Source organism: Patagioenas fasciata, chromosome 1 (assembly GCF_037038585.1).
Source record: "Patagioenas fasciata isolate bPatFas1 chromosome 1, bPatFas1.hap1, whole genome shotgun sequence".
Lineage (NCBI taxonomy): Eukaryota > Metazoa > Chordata > Aves > Columbiformes > Columbidae > Patagioenas > Patagioenas fasciata.
The window spans coordinates 12765564-12789382 of NC_092520.1; the positions used below are offsets into that span (position 1 = coordinate 12765564).

Consider the following 23819-nt stretch of genomic DNA (forward strand, 5'->3'; position numbering starts at 1 on the left):
CCCACAGTTCACACCGTGTGTCTGAGGGTGTTGTCCAGTCTCTGCTGGAACACTGTCAGGCTTGGGGCCGTGACACCTCCCTGGGGAGCCTGTTCCAGTATCCAGCACCCTCTGGGTGAAGAACCTTTTCCTAATGTCCAACCTAAACCTCCCCTGGCACATCTTCCTGCCATTCCCTCCGGGTTCTGTCACTGGTCACCAGAGAGAAGAGCTCAGCACCTGCCCCTCCTCCTCCCTTTGTGAGGAAGGTGTAGCCGCCGTGAGGTCTCTCTCCCCTCAGTCTCTCTCTCTCTCCTCAGTCTCCTGCAGGCTGAACACGCAAGTCGCTGCAGCTCTGAGGACGACACCCGGCTGGGGTTCACCTGCGCCGCCGGAGGATGACGGAAGGCGGCCGCATGTTGTCAGGGGCTGTGGAAGTGACGCGGCACATCCGCAGGTGCCCGTGCCGCTCGCACCGGCGCCTCAACCCGCCCGGCCGCCCAGGAGCGGCTCCGCCCCTCTCGAGCGCCTCCGGAGCCAGCCCCGCCCCTGGCCCCGCCCCTTCTCTCACCGCCTCGCCTCCGCCCGGCACCCGTAGTGGGGGTGGAGGGCGCAGCAAGATGGCGGGAGCGCCGGCCGTGCGCATCAGCATCGAGTCGGCGTGCGAGAAGCAGGTGCAGGAGGTGGGGCTGGATGGCAGCGAGACCTACTTGCAGCCGCTCTCCATGTCCCAGAACCTGGCCCGCCTGGCGCAGCGCATCGACTTCAGCCAGGGCTCCGGCTCCGAGGAGGACGAGCCGGGTTCGGCGGGCCGCGCCTGGGCCGAGCCGGGCGAGGCGGAGGATGAGGAAGGTGAGGGGCAGCTGGGCCCCAAGCCCGGGCCCACTGGATGCGGGGCTGCCCGGCCTGCAGCCCCACGGGCGCCTGGGCCTGGAGAACCCTCCCCCGCGGATTCCCACGACTGGCCATGGATCAGGCCGGGATTTTCATGACCGAGTGAATTACAGTGGTAAACTGGAAAAGAGTTGATCCAGATATTACACAATTATGTTGTATTTCAGGCCATTGTGACTTTTTAGCAGGGCCTGTTGCAATAGGACAAGGGGTAATGGTTTTAACCTGAAGGAGGGGAGATTCGAGCCAGACATGAGGAGGAAACTTTTTAGAACGAGGTGGTGAAACCCTGTCCCAGGTTGCCCAGAGAGGTGGTGGATGCCCCATCCCTGGAGACATTCAAGGCCAGGCTGGACGGGGCTCTGAGCAACCTGATCTGGGTGAAGATGTCCCTGCTCATGGCAGGGGGTTGAACTGTATGAGCTTTGAAGGTCCCTTCCAACCCAAACTGTTCTGTCGTCTCTCTGTGGCTTAAAAATGAGCTTTACACCATTACTTTCTACAATCTTTTTTTTTTTTTCCCATTCTTTTGTCCTATTTTTAGGGTTGGTAAAGTTTCAGCCATCCCTCTGGCCTTGGGATTCAGTGAGGAACAACTTAAGAAGTGCCTTGACTGAGATGTGTGTCTTGTATGATGTTCTTAGCATTGTGAAGGATAAAAAGTTCATGACTCTAGACCCAGTTATGCAGGATCCTATTCCTCCAAAACAGGTATATTTCACTGAATGTTTTTCATGTGTGGTACATACATGATTTAGTAAAACGTTCCTTGTGATGTGCAGATATGGTCCTTTATGGGTTGGGGTGAGGCTGAGACTGGTAGGTGAGGCTGGTACCAAAGACCCCTTTGCTGGAGCTCTAAGTAAAAATGCTGCTTGTGGCTATATAATGCTGGTGTGAAAGTAATTCTAAATAAGTTACTGAACATCCAGCAAAAGTTATCAGTCACTGTCAATTAGATTCCACAAATAATTGTTTTGTTTGAGAATTAAGATACAACTATCTTTTTCTCTTTTGATTTTTGTTACTAGAATCCTCAGTTTCTACAGTTGATTTCAAAAAAGAAGTCATTAGCTGGAGCAGCTCAAATTCTCTTGAAAGGTGCGGAGAGATTATCCAAATCAGTTGCGGAAAACCAGGAAAATAAGCGACAAAGAGACTTCAACTCTGAACTGCTAAGACTGAGACAACACTGGAAGCTGAGAAAAGTAGGAGACAAAATTCTTGGTGATCTGAGCTACAGAAGTGCAGGTAAACAGTAGGGTCCTGTTTTTTTCAAGAATGGGTATTTATGTGTTATGATTTTTTTTTTTTTTTATGTAACTGGAAGAACAGATGGAATAGCTCTAATAATAATATAATAAAAATTCATTGTAATTATGAGATAGGATTATAAAAGGAGGAAGCCTCTTTTATTATCAGGAAAAATATCATGCTAATTCTCAACCTTGAAAGTGATTTTAAAGGCTAACTGTGGGATTCTAGTAAAGATTGCTTTACAGAAACAATTCTGCATTGACAATGGAATTGATCAGTTGACATGTAGAGCTTGTAAATCTTTGGCTCTTACCTACATTTGGTCTGTAAAACCTTTTAAAATATTAAGGAGTATGTTGCATTTTCCTCTGAGCAAAGATCATCAAATCATAGAATATCTCAAGTTGGAAGGGACTCATGAGGATCATTGTGTTTAATTCTCTGCTCCTCAGAGGATGAACTAAAACTAAAGTGCATGACTAAAGAGCGTTGTTGAAGATAGGTTTATTCTACGTGTTATTCCTACACTTGTGAGAGATAATGCTGAGAATTTGCATCATTTTGCGGATTACAGCAAGAGAGGGCAACCAGCCCAGAGTTCTAGAACCAGTTAGGGAGTGAAAGAGTGAATACAGGATCTCACAAAACTTAAGCTGTAGATACAAAGCAGGCATTTGAACTGGCTATTTTGTGGTTCTGTTGTCATCAGTGAAGCGGGGGAAGGACAAATTTAGGGTTATTCATCTTGTGCTGATTAAGAAATTGTAGTTGTAGCCCAGGATGTGTCTCTTTAGATGATTTATCCTAAACTAGATGAACAGTGCCCTGGATGTCAGAAGGATACACTGGGACAGATGTGGGCAACTGCTTTTATCTGTCCCATCTGAATGACTGGCTGTACAGTTGTATTTTACAGACAGAACATTGTTGTAGTTTTAAGACTGAACCAAACATCATTAGCATTCCTTTAACTCAGTAGGGGTGTTGCACCTTAAACTACTTGCTTGCAAAACTGGGCAGTTAACTTTTTCTTGTTTTAACGAAATACCTTTTTATATTTCCTTCGCTGCACCTACTGGCACCATTTAGAAACACTGTTGGTTTTCTGCCATAATTGTTCAGTACTACTTGCTAACTTCCACATCACACACTGGAGGACTGAGATGTTGATATGCTGAAATGAGCTTTCTAATTTAGCTGTTTTTGGAGACTTAGAAATACATATTCTTGCAAAACAAGTGTGAGCATTGTTTGCAGAAGATGGTTTATGTACAGTATGTGTATCTGTTTTTCCTTTGTTAGGCTCCCTTTTTCTTCATCATGGCACATTTGAGGTGATAAAAAATACAGACATTGACCTGGATAAAAAGATACCTGAGGATTACTGTCCTTTGGATGTTCAAATTCCAAGTGATTTAGAGGGATCAGCCTATATCAAGGTTTGACAGAGTAACTTTAATAATATAGCGTGGGTTTTGTTTTGATGTTAGTATGCTTGCAACAAAGAACAAACATCAAATAACATTCTCTTTTGTTTAGGTTTCTATTCAGAAACAAGCTCCGGACATTGGTGACCTTGGGACAGTCAATCTCTTTAAAAGACCCATGCCAAAATCAAAACCAGGTATAGCTAGCTATATGTTTTTTGAGCACGTTCTTAACAAATGGGTTTGCATGTGAAAATTTTAGCACATAGCTTGAAAGAGGAGTGAAGAAATCTTCTGTTCAGAGGCTGCATGCACTTTGGAAACACAGTACTTTCAAAGCACACTCCTTCGGGTTTTCATATGTGTTTAATCAGTTTTTGAAACAAAGTTACTAGGATTGTATTTTAAGTATTTTCACACACCTTTTGTTAGTCGCTAAAAGTTAGTGCACATAACTGAAAGCAAACCAGTGTATTGTGTTTCAGCCAGTTGCATCCCATGAGTTCAACTGAACTGACTGTTCACTCTTCATTTTGCCCAAAATGCATCACTTGTTTCCATGGCTCATATGTTTTCTCTGGATCTGAAACTCTGCTGACAGTATGTGCCTTAATTACCAACAGCTCACCTGGCAGACACTATTGATTCATTTGATAGTTGCCAATATGTGAAGCTGTAAACCTTTGGGATTAAAAGTTCATCCTTTATCCTTTAAGATGAAAAAGAATTGACAGGATTTTATTTCACGGTGGTCTGTGACACAGATCCTTGCTCTGTCTTGAACACGGACAGGATGCTGTTCTATGTAGATGTTTCATATGGTATCCAGGGTACAGTGTAGAGCTCATGTACTTACTCAGACCATAATCTTCCAAGAATTTTTGACCTATAAATCCTGTGAAAGCACATACATGAATTTAATATTATTTGGTGGTTCATTGTTGTCACTGTTTATTGCAAGGCAACAATAAAGTCTGGCAGATGTTTTCTGTTAGCCTCCCTCTCCCCGCTAAGGAAAGGGGAAAAGAGGAGAAGGGAGAGAGACTTGCAAGATGGAAAGCTAAAAAAAACCCAACTTTACTAATAATATACAAAATATACAAATATAATATACAAAACCAATGTGGAATTTCCCAGAGTAGCAAGTCACCTGCAGGGCAGCCACCAAGAAGCCATGAACTGGACTCCACAGTAGACAGGAGCTGGATTCATGGATGCACAGACTGGAACCAGGGTCAGGGTTCCAGGGAGGAGAACAGGCAGGGTCCTCTTCAGACACCAGCCATGGACAAAGAGAGTGAGACCTTTGTGATGTCCCAGCTTTTAAACCACGTATGACATGTATGGCATGGAATACCTTGCTGGTCAGTTTGGGTCACCGGTTCTGTCCAACCCTCTCTGCAAGTACGACCCCCTCACTTAGGGGGCATAAGAGGTCTGACCATGACCTTGGCTGCTATAGCAATTAAAGATAAACCTGGGCCTCTTCTGCACACCATTCCTACCGTTAGCTCAGTAAAAATGCAAACGTTGGGCATTATCAGCTCCATGGGTGAATACTGTCTAAAAACATGCAGCCAACTTCAGAAAAATGCAGTTACTTAGAAGAACCTAACTGAAAGGAAAATCCACTAACAGAGAATTGGTCTTGTTTTAACCAAAACCAGGACATTTGTAGAGTGACTTTAATAAAGCTCGAAGTATCACTGGAAGTAGATCATGACTGAAGCAGCAGAGGTTCATTAGCAGAGTTCACAAAAAGCCTGGGAGTACAATAGGCAGTTCCAGAAGAGAGCAGCAGTTCACAATTTACTTATGTAAAATCTAAGTAAAATACATTAGTGTTATCTTAAAGTGCTTGCTTAACTGGGATAAAATTCTGAAAGACTTTATTTGGATAGAAGATACTGATTGTCTTATCTTAGTGATTACTTGTAGCTACTGTACGGTATCGGGGATCTGAACAAAAACGTAGCTTCTCTTTACTTTTTCCTCCTGCAAATGTTGATTTATATTTTCAGGTTCTCCGCACTGGCAGACAAAGTTGGAGACTGCACAGAATGTTCTTTTATGTAAAGAAATTTTTGCCCAGCTGTCACGAGAGGCTGTTCAAATTAAATCACAAATTCCTCACATTGTTGTGAAAAATCAGATAATCTCACAACCTTTTCCAGGTAGGAAACTTGTTAAGACTTCTTAACCTATGACTATTTCTTAAACATGAACTGAGGTTCTGATTGATGCGATTTTTTTTAAGACTATCTTCTTGAAAACAAACACTCTTGTTTTTCAAAGGTTTTGAAAACCAGAGTTTCCCAGAATTTGAATTTTGCTTGCTAATTATAGAAACATTCAACTGCTGCACTTTGGTTTCTAATTTGTTCATATTTTATTGTGTGGATTTTGGATTGGTTTTCTTTGTGATTGTTTTTTTTATCAGTAGCACCTAAAGCCATCAACTGTAATGCCACGTACACATCGCGGTTTCGAGCTGTGCATAAGTCATTGCTTCTGGTTTGCAAGCAGGTGAAATTTAAGACTTGAGTTACTGGGTTTTCAGAAGAATGGGGGCCAGTAATCTTCAGTGAGGGTAATTAAATGGCAAGAGGGAGGCTCAGAATCGGCTGGTGAATCCTCTGTTCTTACAGGGGGTACACAACTGATTACATCATGTGAACAATGTTTCTGAATTGCTTAAAATTTATATGATGGTAAATCATTATTTCTTTGGGAAAGGAATGGGGTCCTGGGGACTTTTTTTTTGTGTAGGAGTGTTACAGAAATTGGTGTGAAATGCACCTAGTGAGTTTAATATTTGGCCCATCGACACTTCAGTGAGTAGAAAGTCTTACTTGCCTTTGGTGCTGTGCTCTCCAACATCATTCTTTGGTTTTTCTCTGATACAGGGAATACTGGTTGTAAGACTACCGTCTATAAAACGTGAAGAAAAGCAGTTCTCAGTAGCCTTCTTGAAAATAGTGTTCTCATTTTGTTTGTAATCTGCTTCATACAGGTTTGCAGTTGTCTATTTCTCTGTGCCACTCTTCCAATGACAAAAAATCACAGAAGGCTGCTTCTGAAAAACAGAATCCAGAGGATCATCTCTATGTCCTGGAACATAATTTGCATCAACTTATCAGAGAGGTAATGCATTTACAGTCAAATACTGAAGAGTTTTTGGGTTTTTGTTTAGTCTGCCACAGTGTGCAGCACTGTTGTACCAGCCAAGTGCCACCAGAGGCCAGCTGCGCTCTGTCCATGTGCATAAGGCAACCTGCTGTGGGGTTGTAACCTGTATAGGTGGTTGGAGAATTCCAGTTAATGCTTTCATGGAGCGCTAGTTCTGCGTTTAACCTCAGGCCTGACTGCTCACATCAGAAAAGCTGGGCAAGCTTTTTCCACCACAGCTCATCAGTCTCCCTTTTTCCTTTGCGTCTAATTAGTGCTGGTCAAATACTTTAAGTGAGCATCTGTTCAGACTGTATCCCATAAAGAAAGAACAATCAGTTACCATAGTAAATTCATTTGTTTGGATGTCCACTTCTCTGCTTCAGTGTTTTAGATTCTCATATACTCAAGCAGAAGGACCTGAGGTAGAAGGTTGAGGTTGCGTCTGTTTGGGAAAGGAGCACAATTTTACATACCCAAGCAATTGTGAAACCATGTTCTAGGGACTGTTTATCTCCGTAGAGCAGGGGTGTCAAACTAAATGTAGGAGTAGTTACATTTATACAGTCCTAAAATTATATTTGACCCTTTGAAAGCAATTGTGAGGCTGATGTGGCCCCCAGTGAACATGAATTTGACACCCGTGCCTTAGAGCATGGCTCTGCAACTCATGCAGTCGTGTGGAATAGTCCAGTGTTTTAAACACTGAAATAGGTCTCATGAAGCTTTGGCTCAGTGCTCAGCTCTGTTGTGAACTTCCTTTCTTGACTTTAAACAAGTTGCCAAATCTTTTTTTCTCTCAAATGTTTCCTTTTTTTTTTTGTTTGACCATTCTGTCTCCAGACATGTATACAAGGCAGACTTATTAGTAGGAACTACTGCTATACTACCAGTTTTTTGTTAGCTAGCACCTTTTTTAAAAAATCACTTTCTGTGAGGTTTGCAAGAACCTCATAAACAGGGGAGCCAAAGTAAAAGTGTAAAGCTGGCTTTATAGTGCTGTCAAGTTTATAAAGCAAAAAAGTTGAGCTTTTTGCAAGTATGTACGCTCAAAAAACCTGATGTAAAGCAGCATATTGTAGTATATGTATTATTTCTTGAAAAAAACATTTGACCACTTCCCTTTATAACATTTGTTGTTTGTCGCAGTGTCACAAGCAAACCCTGAGCTCAACAGTGATGCCGCATCCAGCTAGTGCCCCTTTTGGCCATAAGAGAATGAGACTTGCAGGACCCCAGGCTTTTGATAAAAATGATATCAGTTCTTTACAGTCAAATGAAGGACTTCTGGAAAAGATAATAAAGCAGGCAAAACATATCTTTTTGAGGCGCAGGTAGGTCACAAGCTATTCTTATTAAAGTTACAATAAAATGTACTATTATGTAGAATACAATTGATCTTTTTTCAGTGTTCTTAAAAATAGCTACTTCTTCCTTCACTGTTAAAATAGTCTTTATTTTTAAGTACTAAGAAGCAACAACATATGAAATATGAGCAACACTCAGCTAGTAAAAAAAAAAAAAAAAAAAAAAACAAAACAAACCACAACAGATTTCTTTGAGATCTCTGTGACAGTTACAACACAGGCTGCTGCTAATTGTCCTTACTTTTCTTAAACTGCATAAATCTTTTTTACTATTCTTTGCTGTGCAGTAGCTGATACTGAATACCTCTTTGATAGTACTTCAGAATGTATGTGAAATGTACAGACTAAGCAAGCGTGCTTCATTAGCAGCAGGACGGTGCTGAAATAGAACATTGATCCACACTGTTCCATTGATTTGTGTGTACGCCACACACACAAACCCAAAAAACCCCACAAAAAACACAACCACAAACAAACAACACCCCTCCCCCCAAATTAATAACCTACTAATTTTCTTTAAACAAGATAGTAGCACAAACTGTCTAGATTATTGTGCATGGAATATGTCTTTGTCTTCTAGAACTGCTCGAACCATTGACAGTCTGGCGAGTCGTATTGAGGATCCTCAGATTCAGGCTCACTGGTCCAATATAAATGATGTTTATGAATCCAGTGTCAAAGTTCTAATAACTTCTCAAGGATACGAACAAATATGCAAGTAAGTATGAAAATGCATGCATCTTCCTAGTTGTAGAAGCGTGCAGCAACGGCAGAGTGTGTTTGGGTTGTGTTTCACAGGTTTAGGTTCTCTTCAGACAGACAAGTAGGAGCCCATTATTTGTGTGTGAGTGTTTCTGAGTTGTTGGGGGAACAGCCACCCTAAGAAAACTCTTCCCCCCACTTTACATTTTAATGAAGAAACTTAGTAAGTAGTTAACTATCATAGTTTTCTTTCAAATAAGGAATTGAAGGTGAAAGTGGCTGTTTCAGGGGAGATTTAGTTTGGATAGAGATAATTGAATATAAAGTATCTTTGTATATGCTGGGTTCTAAACTTCCAGTCTGGTCACGGAGAGCTAGTGTGCAGCCCTAGCTTGCTTGCATAGGTACTGAAATGTGGGACTCATGTAATTCATACTCTTAGTTATGCACCTTGTCATCAAAATAAGAGATTTCATGTTCCAGAAATGAATGTCCACGTGCTGACCAACAGTGGATTATCAACTGCGTTGACTGTGGATGACCCAGTTGTTTTTTCCATTTTGAGCAGTCCTCTCTGGCTGTGTCACTGGTGTGATTTGCAGTCTCAGTTCCAGAGCACATGGGACATTGTTTAGTGCTAGAGTTCGTTAGGTTACAGTTGAACTTGAAGATCCTGAGGGTCTCTTCCAACTGAAATGATTTTGATTCTATGCTGTGATTCTGTGTGCTCCCCAAGTCTGGGCTGTAGGATAGAACAGGCCCTGAGCATTTTCTTCTGCACCTCTGGAAGGACACTTGGGCACAGTGGCAGGCAGGGACCTGTGAGATGCCTCAGGAGGCTCCTTGACCTGAAGAAGCAGTGGCCCAGGTCTGGGAACATGTCACAGAGCGTGTCCCCTGCAGTGTGGGGGGAGCTGTTGCACTGAGTGATGAAGTGGAAATGTTCAGAATTGCTGTCATATTCTATAGGCTTTGCACCATCCTCATCTTAGAGTTCTTGCCAATGAATGGATTCTGTGTACTTAGTTTCTTGTTTTCCTAAGTGTTGTAATGCATTTGGAATAAATATGTATCTTGTCTTCTAAGATCCATTCAACTACAACTGAACATCGGAGTTGAACAGATCAGGGTTGTGCACAGAGATGGAAGAGTTATTACATTGTCCCATCAAGAGCAAGAACTGCAGGATTTCCTTTTATCTCAGGTAGCCTCATACATTATTCTTCCCTTTCTTGTGGTGTTTGGGAAACATAAGAAGTTGGAATCTCACCTTTACCTGTGTATAAAATGTGAGAAAACTTTAAATACAGATATTGAAAATAGGAAGGTGGATCACTGAATTTTTCACTGTGTTTGTATGATGACTTTAGCAACTGTCAGTTTCCAGTTTTTACTAAGGTCAGTAGTAATATTTTCCCTCCCACTTAAAATACATTTCTGTATGGTAACAATTATGGGAGTACTAAGATTTTTGCTTACTTCAGAACAAGTCAGTGAGAGTCATAGCAGACAGTAAGGTATTCAGTGTATGAAACTTACTGTAACCAGGTCCTGTCTAGAGTAGAGGTCTTAATGAGCCCACAATTGCTGCTGTTTCAACATTGTCTTGTTAATGTTCACTTTGCATCAGCCGTTACAAAATCAGCTGATATTTGAATGAACTGTGTTTTCTTAATTGCTTAGAGCAAGGCGCTGGTTTTATTCAGAAGTGACAGTCTCCCTAATGTGCATTATAAATACTCAAAATACAAGTATTTAATAACAGTGGTTGCCCTGTTGCAGTTACATGAAACTCCACAACACAGAAAACAAGTTGAAGCAGGTTCTGCTGAGGGTATCTCTTTCTGGTGAAATGTTTTCAGACTTGTTCACAGAGAACTTCTGAACAGTGCCAGATACTTCCTTGTTACAAGTTTGTGATACAGAAAAGCATTAGCATTTAAACTTTTAAGCAGTTAAAGCTCTATGCTTACACGTGAGCATTAATGGAGATGATTGTGCATCTGAGAACCTCAACTTTTTTCCTGAGTTTGCTATGATAATACTCTCACAGCTTTTATATATTTTACAGCAGAAGTCTTATTTCCATTCAGACAAAGTATTATTTCAAAATCCTGTTTGCATCACTTGAATTAGTTCTTGAGACCTGAATAATCTAACTGCATAGTTTGCTTAATACAGTGGTCTTCTCAGTGCGCAAAGGAACTAGTCTAAATGCAAATAACACAAAAAGCTCTACTAGCACTTATGTAGCATATATATTTTATAAAACAAGTTCCTCTGAAACTAGAGAATTTATAAGACAAAGTCAGTTTTATAAATGACTGCTGTATAGCAGAAGAAAAAAAGCTTGGTAAAACCAGTAAGCAGTTTTTTTTCTGTGGTGTGCAAATACTGAAGAGAAGATGAATCGCCTGTTGTTTTTCAGATGTCACAGCACCAAGTACATGCAGTTCAGCAGCTTGCGAAGGTTATGGGATGGCATGTGCTGAGTTTCAGTAATCACGTTGGCCTGGGGCCGGTGGAGAGTATTGGCAATGCTTCAGCAATAACTGTGGCATCACCAAATGGAGACTATGCCATTTCAGGTACTGTTTTCTATTGTGAATGTATGGAAAACCTTAACATTCTTAAACAAATTTTAGAGACTTTGTAAGTCTCTTTCTGAGATAGTCTCTAGACTTCTATAGAATAATTTCAGTTTTGGGCAAAATATTCTAGAAACAATCTCTTTGTGTATAGCATTGACACCTAAATAGAAGCAATACTTTGCCCAGTAAGCCAAACCTGATTTAATTTACATAGGCTTTAAAATACTAGAATTAGCATAGAAAAAACAGATTACAGAAACCATCAAGATTCTAAGAGAAGGGAAGGCAAACAGCAGGATCACAACTCTGAACTTAACCAGAACAGAGTTTGGTCTCTCCAGGGACCTTCTTGGAAGAATCCTGTGGGATACCATTCCATGGGATGGAGAGAAGATGGGTCCAAGAGAGCTGGTTGATGTATCATGGATATAGAGGGCAACAAGAAGAGCTTCAACAGATATGTCAGCAGCAAAAGGAAGACTTAAGGCAAATGTGGGCCTGCCTTTAAATGGGGAGAGGACCTGGTAGCACAAGACATGGGGAAGGCCAAGGTACTTGGTGCTGCCTTTGCTTTGGTCTTAGGACTGACCTTCAGGAATCCCATGTCCCTGAGACCCAGGGGAAATTTTGGCCCAAAGACGATTTACCCTCTGGAGCAGAGGATGGAGTTGGAGAACCTTTGAATGGACTTAGACATACACAAGTTCACAGGACCGGGTGGGATGTATCCAGGAGTGCTCAGGGAGCTGATTGATGTCATTGTAAGGCCACTCTTGATCACCTTTGAACGGTCATGGTGATCAGGAAGGATTCCTGAGGACTGGAAGAAGGCAAATATCACATCCTGTCTTCAAGGAGAATCTGGGGAACTACAGTCTGGTCAGCCTCATTGCAATTACTGGGAATATGAGGCCAAAAACCAGTCCCAGAAACAGTTTCCAAACATAGTAAGGAGAGGAAGGTAATGGGGAATAGTCAGCATCAATTTATGAAGGAGAAATTGTGTTCATTCCGCTTGACAGTTATCTCTTTGTAGAACAGTAGCTTGGTAGGTGAGAGGAAGGCTAAGTGTTAGCTCACTAACTGCTTATTTTAAAGAAACAAACACAGACCACCACCACCCAGCATCAAAACACAAAAACCTACCCAAGCCAGTAGAACACCACCACACCTCCACCAATCTTGTAGAATTTTGTGATTAAAAGCAACAACAATCCTGAGTGACTTTATTCCTGTCCATTTGAGTGAAATCCATTAGAAACAATATCTTTTTGATCATGTTTTTCAAGATCCTGGTGGGGAATACATCCAAGACAAGAATCAGAAAAAAAACCACCTTCTTGGCATCACTAGAGAATGTTTCTCTCATTTGCTTTAAGCAAGAACATGCAGTGCTAAGGCAGCAAAGTAATAAAGAAATGGGAGACGAGAGACAGAAAATTCAAAGAGAAAAAGCTTTTTTTTAAAAAAAAATATAATTTCCCATGTTTGCTTTCAGCATGTTTGGAATTGAGTAGGAGTAATGTATATAGGATGCATAAGGAAGGATATTTAATATGAGGGGTTCTTACAGTGTAAAAATGCTCATAAACCTCTCTGTTCATCGCAGTACGTAATGGTCCGGAAAGTGGCAGCAAAGTTATGGTTCAGTTTCCACGGAGTCAGTGCAAGGATCTCCCCAAAGGCGACGTACTGCAAGACAACAAGTGGAATCACCTTCGAGGGCCGTTCAAGGAAGTGCAGTGGAATAAAATGGAAGGACGTAACTTTGTGTACAAAATGGAACTCCTCATGGCCGCCCTAACTCCCTGCTAATAATCCGTCAGCCTCTCCGTGCGGCCTTTGACCCATCACTGCGCTGCAAATGATCACTGTCTGTGCAGCAAAGGAAACCTATGGGGCAGTACAAGAAAGCGAAACCAAACTTATTTCCTGTACAGATACATGTCCCTTGTAGTGTTTGTAATAAAACTTTTTCAATTACATATAAATTACAACTTTTGGGAAAAGCTTCTTTCAGCTGGATCTTTGCAGATTGTTCTATGTAGAGTAACATAGCTGAGTAAGTAATGTACTTTTCTTTTATAAAATTAAATTCAGTAGTCCTTTGCCACATGAAAGGTGTCTGCTCAGAGTCATTCCCTTTCCCCTCACGCCCCTACTTTTTTCTCAATGGATCTTTGCAGGTTTTTCTGGAAGATGAAAACGATGAGAATTGAGTGGTGCTATCGATAAGCCCTTTGGCAGCTTATACTGCAGGGAATGGGTATCCTTGTGGGAGCTGATGGACTTGTTCAATAAGCAGTGGGACAGAGAAAAAGCAGAGCTCCCTTGTCAAGAATTAAGGCCAAACAATACTTAAGGAACAATCTTCACTGTGGGACATTCTTGACTTGGAGTTTGTATGTTGATGTGGCTTCTGGGTGACCCATTTCTTTTTGAGAGACCTATTTACTTAGCAATTTGTTTAAATTGAAAGTGTTACCATGTCACAGCTTGTGGCAAACATCTTTCCTCTCTGATGGCTATAGATGAGCCTCTGTGGTATCAGTTAACTTTGCTTGTGTCTTCTGTCCTTATTGTTTGCAAACATGTAGAGGAAAGGGTCTTTGCTTGCAAAAATCTGACAATTTGTGGGTGACTTGTGCAAATTAATGTCTGGATAGAAGCAGGTAACTTACACAGTAGATCTTGGATCTCCACACTTACGCTGTTCTTCTTTTCTCCTTTTTTTTTTTCCATGCACTGTCACTGATTGTCAATTAGGGAAAAGAATAATACCCTCCTGAAGGTCAGCTCTTTAGAGTACTTCTAAAGCAAAAGAGTCATGCTTTTGTCTTCTTTTGGTTACCATTGTAGCCTTCTTGAAGCTTCTAGAAAAGTGTTGCACAAAGCTTTTCTTTTGTTTGATGATTGCTAAAGCAATTTTTGAAACCTGTCTGTATGAGCTGATTCAGACTTATGTCCATACTTTGTGTTATGAGGTGTGTGTATATATCTGTAAGAACTTCTTGCACATAGAATATATTTGAATTGAACGTCATATTTGTACGGTGACAGTTGTTATTTTGCTGAATTGTTGAGCAATAAAGAGCAGTTGTAGGAAATCTATATTAAGCAACTGCTTGTGGCAAGCTGCTCCTCAGTGTGTATCCAAAGCAGCTATTGTACTTAGTTCTGTTGGTGTTTGCCAGCGCAGAACGTCTTGTTATTACAGTTCCTTGAAGTACCTGCTTCTGTGCAACTGAACTATGAGACAGAAAGAGTTTTCCTTTCAGGTTCTGATGAGTTACCTAAGACAACTTCTGAAAATGAAGAAATACTAGTTGAAAATAGGCTCTTGATCTTCTTAAAAGAGGGGTGAATTGCATGCACCGCGTGTTGCTTGGCCAGCAGGCTCTCTAGGTTGGCAGCAGAGCGGGGTTTGTTCCTTGTTCAGCCAACAGCCTGATCCACCTGTTTGTGCCTCTGATTGTATGAGGCTGTTTTGACTCTTGGCAGCACAACAAATCTCTTAGGAATAATTAGCAGATGAAACTTAAATGTCTTTACACTTCACTGTTCTTAATCTCAGTTGACAGGTCTGCATGTAGTGATGTCCTTTTTGTCAAACAAGCTCTTTGTTACCAAGTAATAGGGTCACCGTGGAGCTATTAAGATCTCAGAGTTGCAGGATTTGTCTCCTACTGAATAGAAACAAGGGATGCAAGAGGACATCTCTGGTGTTGCAGAAGTGCAAGTGCTGCACATGAGCCGTGAAGACATTTCTCAAGACTTCCAGGCCAAGCTGCAAACAAACACACACAACACAAACAAAGATTAGGGACCTGGAGAGTTTGTCTTTTAGTGTTGAATACACAGGGATTCCTAATTTTAATGGAAACCAGACAGATGAGGCTTTTAACAGGGGGACCATCTTGAAATCCTTGGTAGTGCATCTTTGAACATGAAATGAAGACACTAGTGGATGATTAAGACCTTTACAATTGATTGCCAAAGCAATCTTGTGAACTTGGATCTCTCTTTAATTAAAGTTTAAATGCAAAATACCTTTATCCCTTTGATCACTTGGAATGCTCTCCATATTAAATTTGCTGCTGTTCTGCATAGAGTTCACAACTGGAGTAAGAATAGCTATTAGTTGCTAAACTTCTACTTTAACAGCTTGCTGTAAGACTTTATATACTTCATGTACCTCCAGTGTTGTAAGAAACTGCTACAGACAGCCTCACATTCAGTGTATCAAATATTATTGACATTAATAATTATTAATAATCATTATTATTGTTCATAATATAGTAAATATAGAATCACATATTATTATCGACAAGCATCAGTTTAATAAAATGTGAATATTTTGTAGGCGATCCTACCTATGTAGAGTGAGCATGTTAAATTCTGTGTAAAATTGTGAGTGAGGAACCATCTACAAGGAAACTGTACATAGGCTAAGTGTACTCTATGTCCTCACTGAATGTTATTTGAATCTCTGTTGTTCTTCTAGGATATTGCTGCCTAAGAGCAAGGTTGGCACCAGCATCAGTACCCAAGGACAGGTGCCTGAACTTGCTGAGCAAGGCAGAACTGTGTGAGCTGGGAACCTCTTACTGCTGTTATAGTGCATCTTAAATTGAAGAATTTTAAGTGGTCATTTCCTATTTTCATCTCAGCCTTCAAATACTGTAGTCTAAAAGTGTAAGTCATCTCCAAATTTGCAGCAATGTGTTCAAATGTCACTCATGCCTCTGTGCATTTCTTGGCTTTGGCAGTCAGAGCATTCAAGTCATTGTTAGCAGATAATAATAATGGTGTTACATATAAGCTGCACTTTCCGTACTTCCTAAATACGTCTGGCAGAGCACCTGCTATATACTCAGCTAAGCCTAATGAGTAACATCACAATCAAGGTCTAAGATTTAGACACTGAAAAAAAATCTGGAATGGTAAACAGAAAAAATATAGATGTTATATTATTAATATCTGTTGTATTAATATGTTTTCCATATGCTATATGGATACTTTTCAAAGTACTTGAAGTTTGGTGATTAAAACAGATGCACTTATGACTTCTGTGTTGTCAAAGCTTAGCTGACCCAAAGATACTGAAGACTGGTAATGTATACTTAAATTGAGGAATGAGAAGAAATTGTTACTTTGCCAAGATGAGTAGGATTATTATTTTTTTTTTTAGCTTCTCACCTTATTTGATCTGTTCTGCCACATGCAGGAAGGAGCAACCAGCTGAATCTGGTACCCAAATTTACAAGTAGGTGAGGCTGTTTATACTACAAATGGCCAGTTCAGTCCAGGGATGGCTTTTTAAAGGGATTGTGTACAAGGTGCTTTGGAAAAACCCTGTTTGGCACCTATCTGCATTGTTACGCACTTGGTAAGAAATCCTCTGTTTTTCCAAATCTAACCCATAGCACCTGAGCATCATAGTCCCTGGCCGGGGGCAAAGCTCTGTCAGCCTGAACCGTAAGAGGCTTTTGCAAACAAGGGAGCTGAAGTGTGAGAGAGGCGGTAGCAGCAGCTGGGCTCAGTCTGCAGACACAGACTGGGCCGTGGTCTCTTACGTTTTCAAAGTTTATTTCATGCTGCAGAATTCTTCTGGTTACAAAATCAAAACAGGGTAATTTGAAGCTGTCAGTTTGGTGCTTTCTCACTCATAACAGCAAATGTTTTTCCACCCAGCAGATCTCCAGGTGGAAAACGTAAGTGAGTATGCAGATTCAAGAAAACATTAGTTTGATCATTTCATGTTTTCTTGCAACACAGGAAAGCAAAGGTGGCTCCTCAACAAGAGCAATTTCAGGACTGTATTTGTAAATACTGAATTTCTAAGTAACGCTGTTTTAGCTTTTCTTCTCAGATAGACTATTTGTCAGTGGCCTAAGTTTGCAAAGGACTTGACATCTTTCACAGTGAAACTGTTTAGTATTTTGCCGCCCCACTGGTGTGATGTGTCAGTATTTTATCTGAACTCTCTAATCATTACAGACGATGTCCTCTTCAGTGCCTGTGCATGGTTCCTTGTTTAACAGCCTTCTCTAGTAATGTCATAAGATGTGTCTTAATACCCCAGGGCAGTGTAAACAATTGGAAACACAAGTGGGGGAACTTTGACCGGCTCGGTGCTGTTTCAAAGTCAGTTTTGTCTCATGAAGTATTACAGTTTGTCTCCAGGGCTTCAGGAAATGCCTTGCACCCCAAACTAGCAGCACAGGCACAATAAACAGGATCCAATCCTTGCAATTAATTTTTTAATATACTGTAATTAGACATTACATTTATTATGTTGAAGGATGCTAATGGCAGCTCTGGCTGTAATAGGAGACTTGCTGTAGCCAATATACAGGTGTCCTTCAAGACCATTATCATTTCCTTCATGGGCTGACCTTTGAAGGTTGGTTGATTGGTTGGTTTTAAGTGTGGTAGAGGCTGTAGATTTTATTAATTAGTCACAAAAATGTGTTTGTGCTCAGCATGAAAGCATACTCTTTTTTGACCGAAAACTTCACAGGTCAGAACAGCTGCATGAGGCACTGCTGATTTAATGTCTATTAGGTTGCAAGTCAGGATGTTTCTACAGTAGCCACAAACATTTTACCTTTTAGGTTTCTTCTCGCTTTCTTTGCCAATACTTTTTCCTGAGGTAGAATTGTTACTTTTGTTATGAGACAGTCCTTGGCTAACACTCAATGGTGTCCAACTCAATCTCTTCTGTTGTACTTGCTGCAAATAAAAGGATATTATTATTGATTGGCAAATGGATTGGAAGGCCAGCATTCCAAAATTAACAATGCTGTCTTAATAGCCGAGACTTTTTGAACTTTTTAATATTAGCTCAAGCTTACTCATATACAGTTAGGTTTTAAATATGTATTTTCAAAACATTTAACTGCAGAAAGAGTCCCTCACAATCTTTAAAGCGACACTGGTTTCTTCCAGTACAAGACTAAAGACTATGAAAACGAAAGTCCATAGGGCCTGTTCTTATACCTCTCTTTGTGGCTTCTGAAAGGAGGGCCCTTCTAAAGTGGAATGGGAGCAGAAGTTAGGTCTCTGCTTTCGGATCATGTTTTGGGAGACGACAAAGCAAGTTTCCAGAATGGTGGTTTTCCCGAACTCTGCCAATTAACTGTATTTGATTCGGCTCTGGAAGAAGATTGGCTTTAACTGGAGGAAGTTTTATCCAAACCAAAGCCTGCGTATTCTGGTGTGACAGGGAAATTTTCAGTAGCTACAGAAGTTTGTGAGCAGTGTGTGCACCATGCAAACAGCAGTGGCGCTTAGAGCGGCAGGTAAGCGGCAGAAATGACAAGACAGCTCGAGCCAGATTAATCTCATACCAGGTTTTGCAGAGTTGACACAAAGTCTGGGCCATGAGGCTTAATTCTTGAGTGTCTGTGTTGGTCTAGTCAAATACTGGTACTGACGCTGCTTGTTGTAGTGTAACCGCGTAAATGGTGCTTATTAGAGAAGAAACACAGACCTTTTACCTACCAGACAAGAAGCCACTAGTGGATCTGCACTTACAAAGAAGGGAGGCAAATGCCTGATATGTTTTGAAGTGGTAAAAGAAATGTCCCATCCCAAGCATGTGCCCAGAGCTTGAGCCCAAACCTGCAGTGTGGGACCTTGTCTTGCTGCCTGGGCTCAATATCCCTGGCTGTGGCTGGGAAACTGCTTCTCTAGTATGTGAACGTTCCCTTTGGTGCAGCCCTTGTCTTCCCTTGATCTTCTCAAGCCTGGTGTATTTGGTGTGTTTTAGGAGTCTGGTTTTGGTATTAGCCAGTGTTTGTTGGAGTCTGCAACAGGATCAAACGTGAGGACAGATGAAAGAGGATTTGAGAGGAGGAGGAAGGGTGCAGTCCTCCGTGAAATGAGGTGGGGACCACTCCCAAGGGCCATTTGAGTATTTTTCCGTAGGAGGTACCTCTGGTGTGGACCCCCAGAGCATTGCTGATGCTCTTGACTTTGTCTCCTGCCTTCTGATGGGGGTTATTGCAGCTCTGGCTTCTTTTCCCTAAGTTTTACAGTTAGCAATGTTGGGAAGTGTTTTGCAGTTTCGATGTAAAATGTATAAGGTAGATGTCCTGTGGATCGTTCTGCAACTCAACACTTATTATTCTGTTGTCTCAGCTAGTAAAGAGTTGAACAGGGTAACTGAACTTAGCCCTTCCAGACTTGTTTCGCGGTGTCCCTGCTTAGCACCTTTATGGCCCAAATCACAAGTGAATTTTAGGCTCAAAATTCAGACTTGAAAACCCTATACCTTGACTGCATTCTTAGCAAGATACCTGTTAGTTTGTGTGTTGTCTTTTTCTGAAACAGATGCAGAGATTTATTACACAGCCACATGAAGCAGATCAAAATGGCAGATACTGCGGCGAGAAATGCAAAGAGAACTGCTACAAAATGTAAATCTTCATAGATGATCTCTGCAGGGATGACAGAAAAAAATAATATTATGAAATTGATTATGAGCAGATTAATGTCGAAAGACAAGGTAAAGCCAAGAACTCTAATCTAGTTTGTACCATAAACGTTGACTATGATGGTGCCGTAGGTGTTGGTTCCATGCTCCTCAGTTACAGTAATAAAATAGTAGCCGGCATCTCTCACGCCCACGTTCAGAAGCTGTATTGAGCCATTTTCAAAAGTGGTCACTCTGTCCTTGTAGACCGTGGATATGTTGATATAATTCCCACTTTTCCACTCAACGATTTTGGTGGTGCCCCAGCTGGACACATGCTTCCACTCAATGGTGGCGACGCCTCTGCAAGAGTATTCAACTGAGAGGAGGATGTTTTGTGCCACTGTTGCGTTGATGTTGGGTTGTGGCACAACTAATGTCACTCCTCCGGGAGCTGAAAGACAAAGGAGGGTGATGAGTGTGGAGGTGATGCTGAACCAACTGAACTGGGCAGGATGGGACCTCTGGGGCGTGATTCATCCTACCCGTCACAGTGGTCTGATTTAGGAGAGGATGGATTATGCTCTGCAGTTTCTCTTTCCTTCTGCTGACCATAAAAACAATATACATACTTAAATTAAAGGGTAAATACACATTTTTAATCAGTGATAGGCAGGAGAAACACTGTCACTATCCAGGACAAGTAATTATATGTCTTTCTGCATTTTAATACCCATGAGGACAGACTTTGGACAAATCTTTTGGGGGAAGGGAGTGTAACATTTTCTGAAAACTCTGAGCAACGCTTTTGTATTCATCAGTAACTGGCCTTCCTTTAAAATCCTGCATTTTAGTGGAAAGTTTAATCACCATGGTCAAGGTAACCTACTAAACTAATTACCATCTCCTGAAAGCAAGTACTGTAGAAGGCTTTAGTATGTGAAGACTTGGCAAGGACTTTGTAATATTCTCAGGATGTGTAATCAATGTTTGAGACAGCAGCTTCGTAAAGGCAGCAGGTTATATGCCAGTGCAGACACACTGCATGTAATCAAAGGTGCCCAGTTTCATGCAAAGTCAGGGACTTCATGTTCCTGATGATTTCCAGGAAAAAATGCACATGAAAGAATATTTAATTCTCACCCAGTTCCCACTGATGTGATCACAGGGTTGTTCATAACACTGTGAGACTGAACTGACCATGTAGTTTAATGTGTAACTGCAATAATTTCTGCATGAAGATTTGGATAAACACCAATCATCCAAGTTTCAATTGGCATACTTTTTTTTTTTTTTTAATAATTAGTGGCACGTTTGAGACACTTGGCTAGAGACTGAAATCCTGTTATCTACCCGCAAAAATCAAACCAGGCAAAAAGGCAGATAAAGCACAGAGTAAGCCTCACCGGTGAATGCCTTTTCCTGGTTTGGCTTGGGGCAGCTCACCCGCTCTCCTCTCATACTGTGCTAACAGTCTGAATGCAATAGCAGAACTGAAGAAATAATGCTGAGCTGCACGTGTCTCTAACACAGCAGGGAGGGAGGACGAGACCCTCAGCTACACGGCAGGAGCGCAAAGCTGGACCCCTGGGGATGCCCCTGCAGGTTCTGCAGACTTCAGGGAAAAAAATGGTTTAAAAAAAGCAAAGAAAAAAATCTCCAAGGGAAAAAAAACATCTTTTAAAAAACCTTATTAAAAAATAAGAAACCCCCTCTGGCCAGCAAAACCTCAAAGCAACCACAAGTGGGGAACGATGGGTAAATGAATTACAAGCCGACTTCACTCTATTTGCATGCTGTAGCAGAATTCAGAAACTGCTGGTCAAGGTGAGGCTGGGAAGCTCAAGAAGCCAGTGTGATTCCCAGGCCCACACCTATGGGATCGGCACAGGAGAAAGCCCCAGACTCTATCTCTTAAGCAGATGAGATCTCAGCTTTTGCCCAGATAAGAGCCCTGGGATCCCCATTCCCTGAGTATCTTGTCATGCTCGTGTTGCCTGGCAGGCACATGATGCTTTCCGGGCAGCCCAGCACATCCTCAGCAATGCTGTGCTCTGCCCTCCAGCCTGTGTGCAGGAGAGACTAACCAGGGCTGTGAAATGGGTTTGTGCCAGCTGGAGAAACAGAACAGACGCGAACCTCTGATAATCGCTGCAAATTGTTCTAATTGTTTTCTGCTCCATGTTTATTTAAAGGCCTTTTGCTCTGTTTCTGACTAGACAGGAACTGAGTGTCTCACCACTCAGTGGCCCTTTTATGTTTTGATAAGGGTATGGCTTTTTTTAAAATATACGATTGCAAGGTAAATGTAAAAAAACTAATAATACTTCTATTAAATTATTTGCAAATGTGTTCTGTCCCTACCCAGCACACAAAGCCAAAAAAGCCAATGCAATAACCATTCAAAAATATGGTTAATACACAGTCTGCCCAGATCACCTGAAGCGGTCTAATCTAAACAGAGCTGCATGAGCCTTGAGAGCAAACATTACACCCACCTGCAGCACAGTGCAAGGCCATCGTGCACTGCTGATTGCAAAACCAGATCCTTCACACCCAGTACAACATGCACAGAGGAGGGTACTGGTGCTGCTCAAAGTGCAGCAAGTTTGCTGTCCCTGGCACGCTGCTGCTGCACTCCAAAGTATTCACCTGGCTGAGAGTCAAAGCTGCTGTAGCAACACAGCCGGGCCTGCAGCGTGCTGGGCAATGAGTGGAAAAGGGCTGGCAGTGAGGAGCCTCCAAGCAGGCTTTCTAAAATGGGGGGACAGCTCCAAATTGGAGCTCTACCACTCAGGGCAGAGTTTCTTCACCCTTCAGTGTCACCTGGATGATGAAGGAGACAGCGGAACGTGTCCAAACGAACTCCCCCGGTGGCACTGCCCACCTCAATTCCCAGGCATGGGGGGGCTGCAGCCTACTTCGGCTGTCACTTGCAGAGGACTGGCCGGCTCTCCGTGTGCTGCCCTGTCCCCCCGCACCCCCGCGGGGCGCTGGGTTAAAATCCACCTTCCCTTAAGTACCTTTCAGTACTTAAAAGGGGCCGGTAAGAAAGATGGGGACAGACTTTTTAGCAGGGACTGTTACAACAGGAGAAGGGGTAACGGTTTTAAACTGAAGCAAGGGAGATACATGAGGAAGAAATTTTTTGCAACGAGGGCGGTAAAGTACTGGAACGTTTGCCAGAGAGGTGGTAGATGCCCCATCCCTGGAAACGTTCAAGGCCGGGCGGAACGGGGCTCTGAGCAACCCGATCTGTTTGAAGATCTTCCTGCAGGGGGCTTGGACTGGATGACCTTTGAAAGTCCCTTCTCATCCAAACTGTTCTATGATTCCGTGATTCCCTCTTCGCCGCTGCGCTTCCCTAGCATGAGCTGAAGCCCTTCGGGCTGGTTAAAAGGAATTTATTTCCTCCTCCATGCTTGTTCCCGCCGTCACTGGCAAAGCCGCGGGGAGGCGGCTGCTCGGGGCTGTCCCCGCCGGAGCGGCTGGGGGGCTCGTCCCCCCGCGGCCGCAGCTCCCCGGGCGGGCTGCAGCCCTGGGCTAGCCCCGCTCCGCTCCCCCGCTTCATCAGAGCCTTACCAGACCGTTTGCAGCCTCCGGAGCGCAGCGGTGACTGCCCGAGCCCCCTTACCTCCCGTCCCCAGCCCCTCCCGCAGGTCTCCGGGCTCCCGCCGGGTCAGGCAGGGCTTTCGCCGCATGCCGGGGGTAGCGCGGCGAGGAAGAGGAGGAGGAAAGAGCCGGGGGAGGAAGCGGAGGAGAGAAAGGGCCGGAGTCGCACACTTACTCTGCAGAGCCCACCCGGCGGCCAGGCAGAGGGTGACGGTCCCCACGACGACGCCCCGTCCTCGGCAGCCCTGGAGCGGTCTCATCAGAGAGAAGCCGGTGCCCCAGGGCTTGCATTTAAGCGGCTGGGCCGGCCAGCGCGGCCCGACCCCGGGGGCTGCCCGCCCCGGGCCTCTTCCTCGCTCTTCTCCCTCCTCTTCCTCCCCCTCCTGCCGCCGCGCCGGTCGCT

General features: G+C 42.7%; 2 protein-coding genes across 3 annotated transcripts; one reads left to right on the plus strand and one right to left on the minus strand.

Moving 5' to 3' along the window:
* The first annotated feature begins 584 nt into the window (after positions 1–584).
* Positions 585–14496, plus strand: MED17 (mediator complex subunit 17). The gene is made up of 12 exons (XM_065832482.2): positions 585–831; positions 1418–1584; positions 1905–2124; positions 3433–3569; positions 3670–3754; positions 5579–5731; positions 6571–6701; positions 7875–8059; positions 8673–8810; positions 9881–9998; positions 11223–11382; positions 12995–14496. The coding sequence occupies exons 1-12, from the start codon at positions 600–602 to the stop codon at positions 13198–13200; spliced, it is 1932 nt and encodes a 643-aa protein (XP_065688554.1). The 5' UTR covers positions 585–599; the 3' UTR covers positions 13201–14496.
* Positions 10461–23819, minus strand: VSTM5 (V-set and transmembrane domain containing 5). 2 transcript variants are annotated; one of them, XR_010650984.2, is made up of 5 exons: positions 23592–23819; positions 19929–20258; positions 19689–19829; positions 17996–18120; positions 10461–15172 (listed from the first exon to the last, which is right to left on the minus strand). XR_010650984.2 is itself a non-coding variant. In XM_065832497.2 (4 exons), exons 1-4 carry the CDS (start codon positions 23674–23676, stop codon positions 18077–18079), a joined length of 600 nt encoding a protein of 199 aa, XP_065688569.1. In that variant the 5' UTR covers positions 23677–23819; the 3' UTR covers positions 17635–18076. The 2 variants fall into 2 exon arrangements, 1 of the variants encoding a protein (XP_065688569.1); XM_065832497.2 differs by lacking the exon at positions 10461–15172 and having other exon boundaries at positions 17635–18120.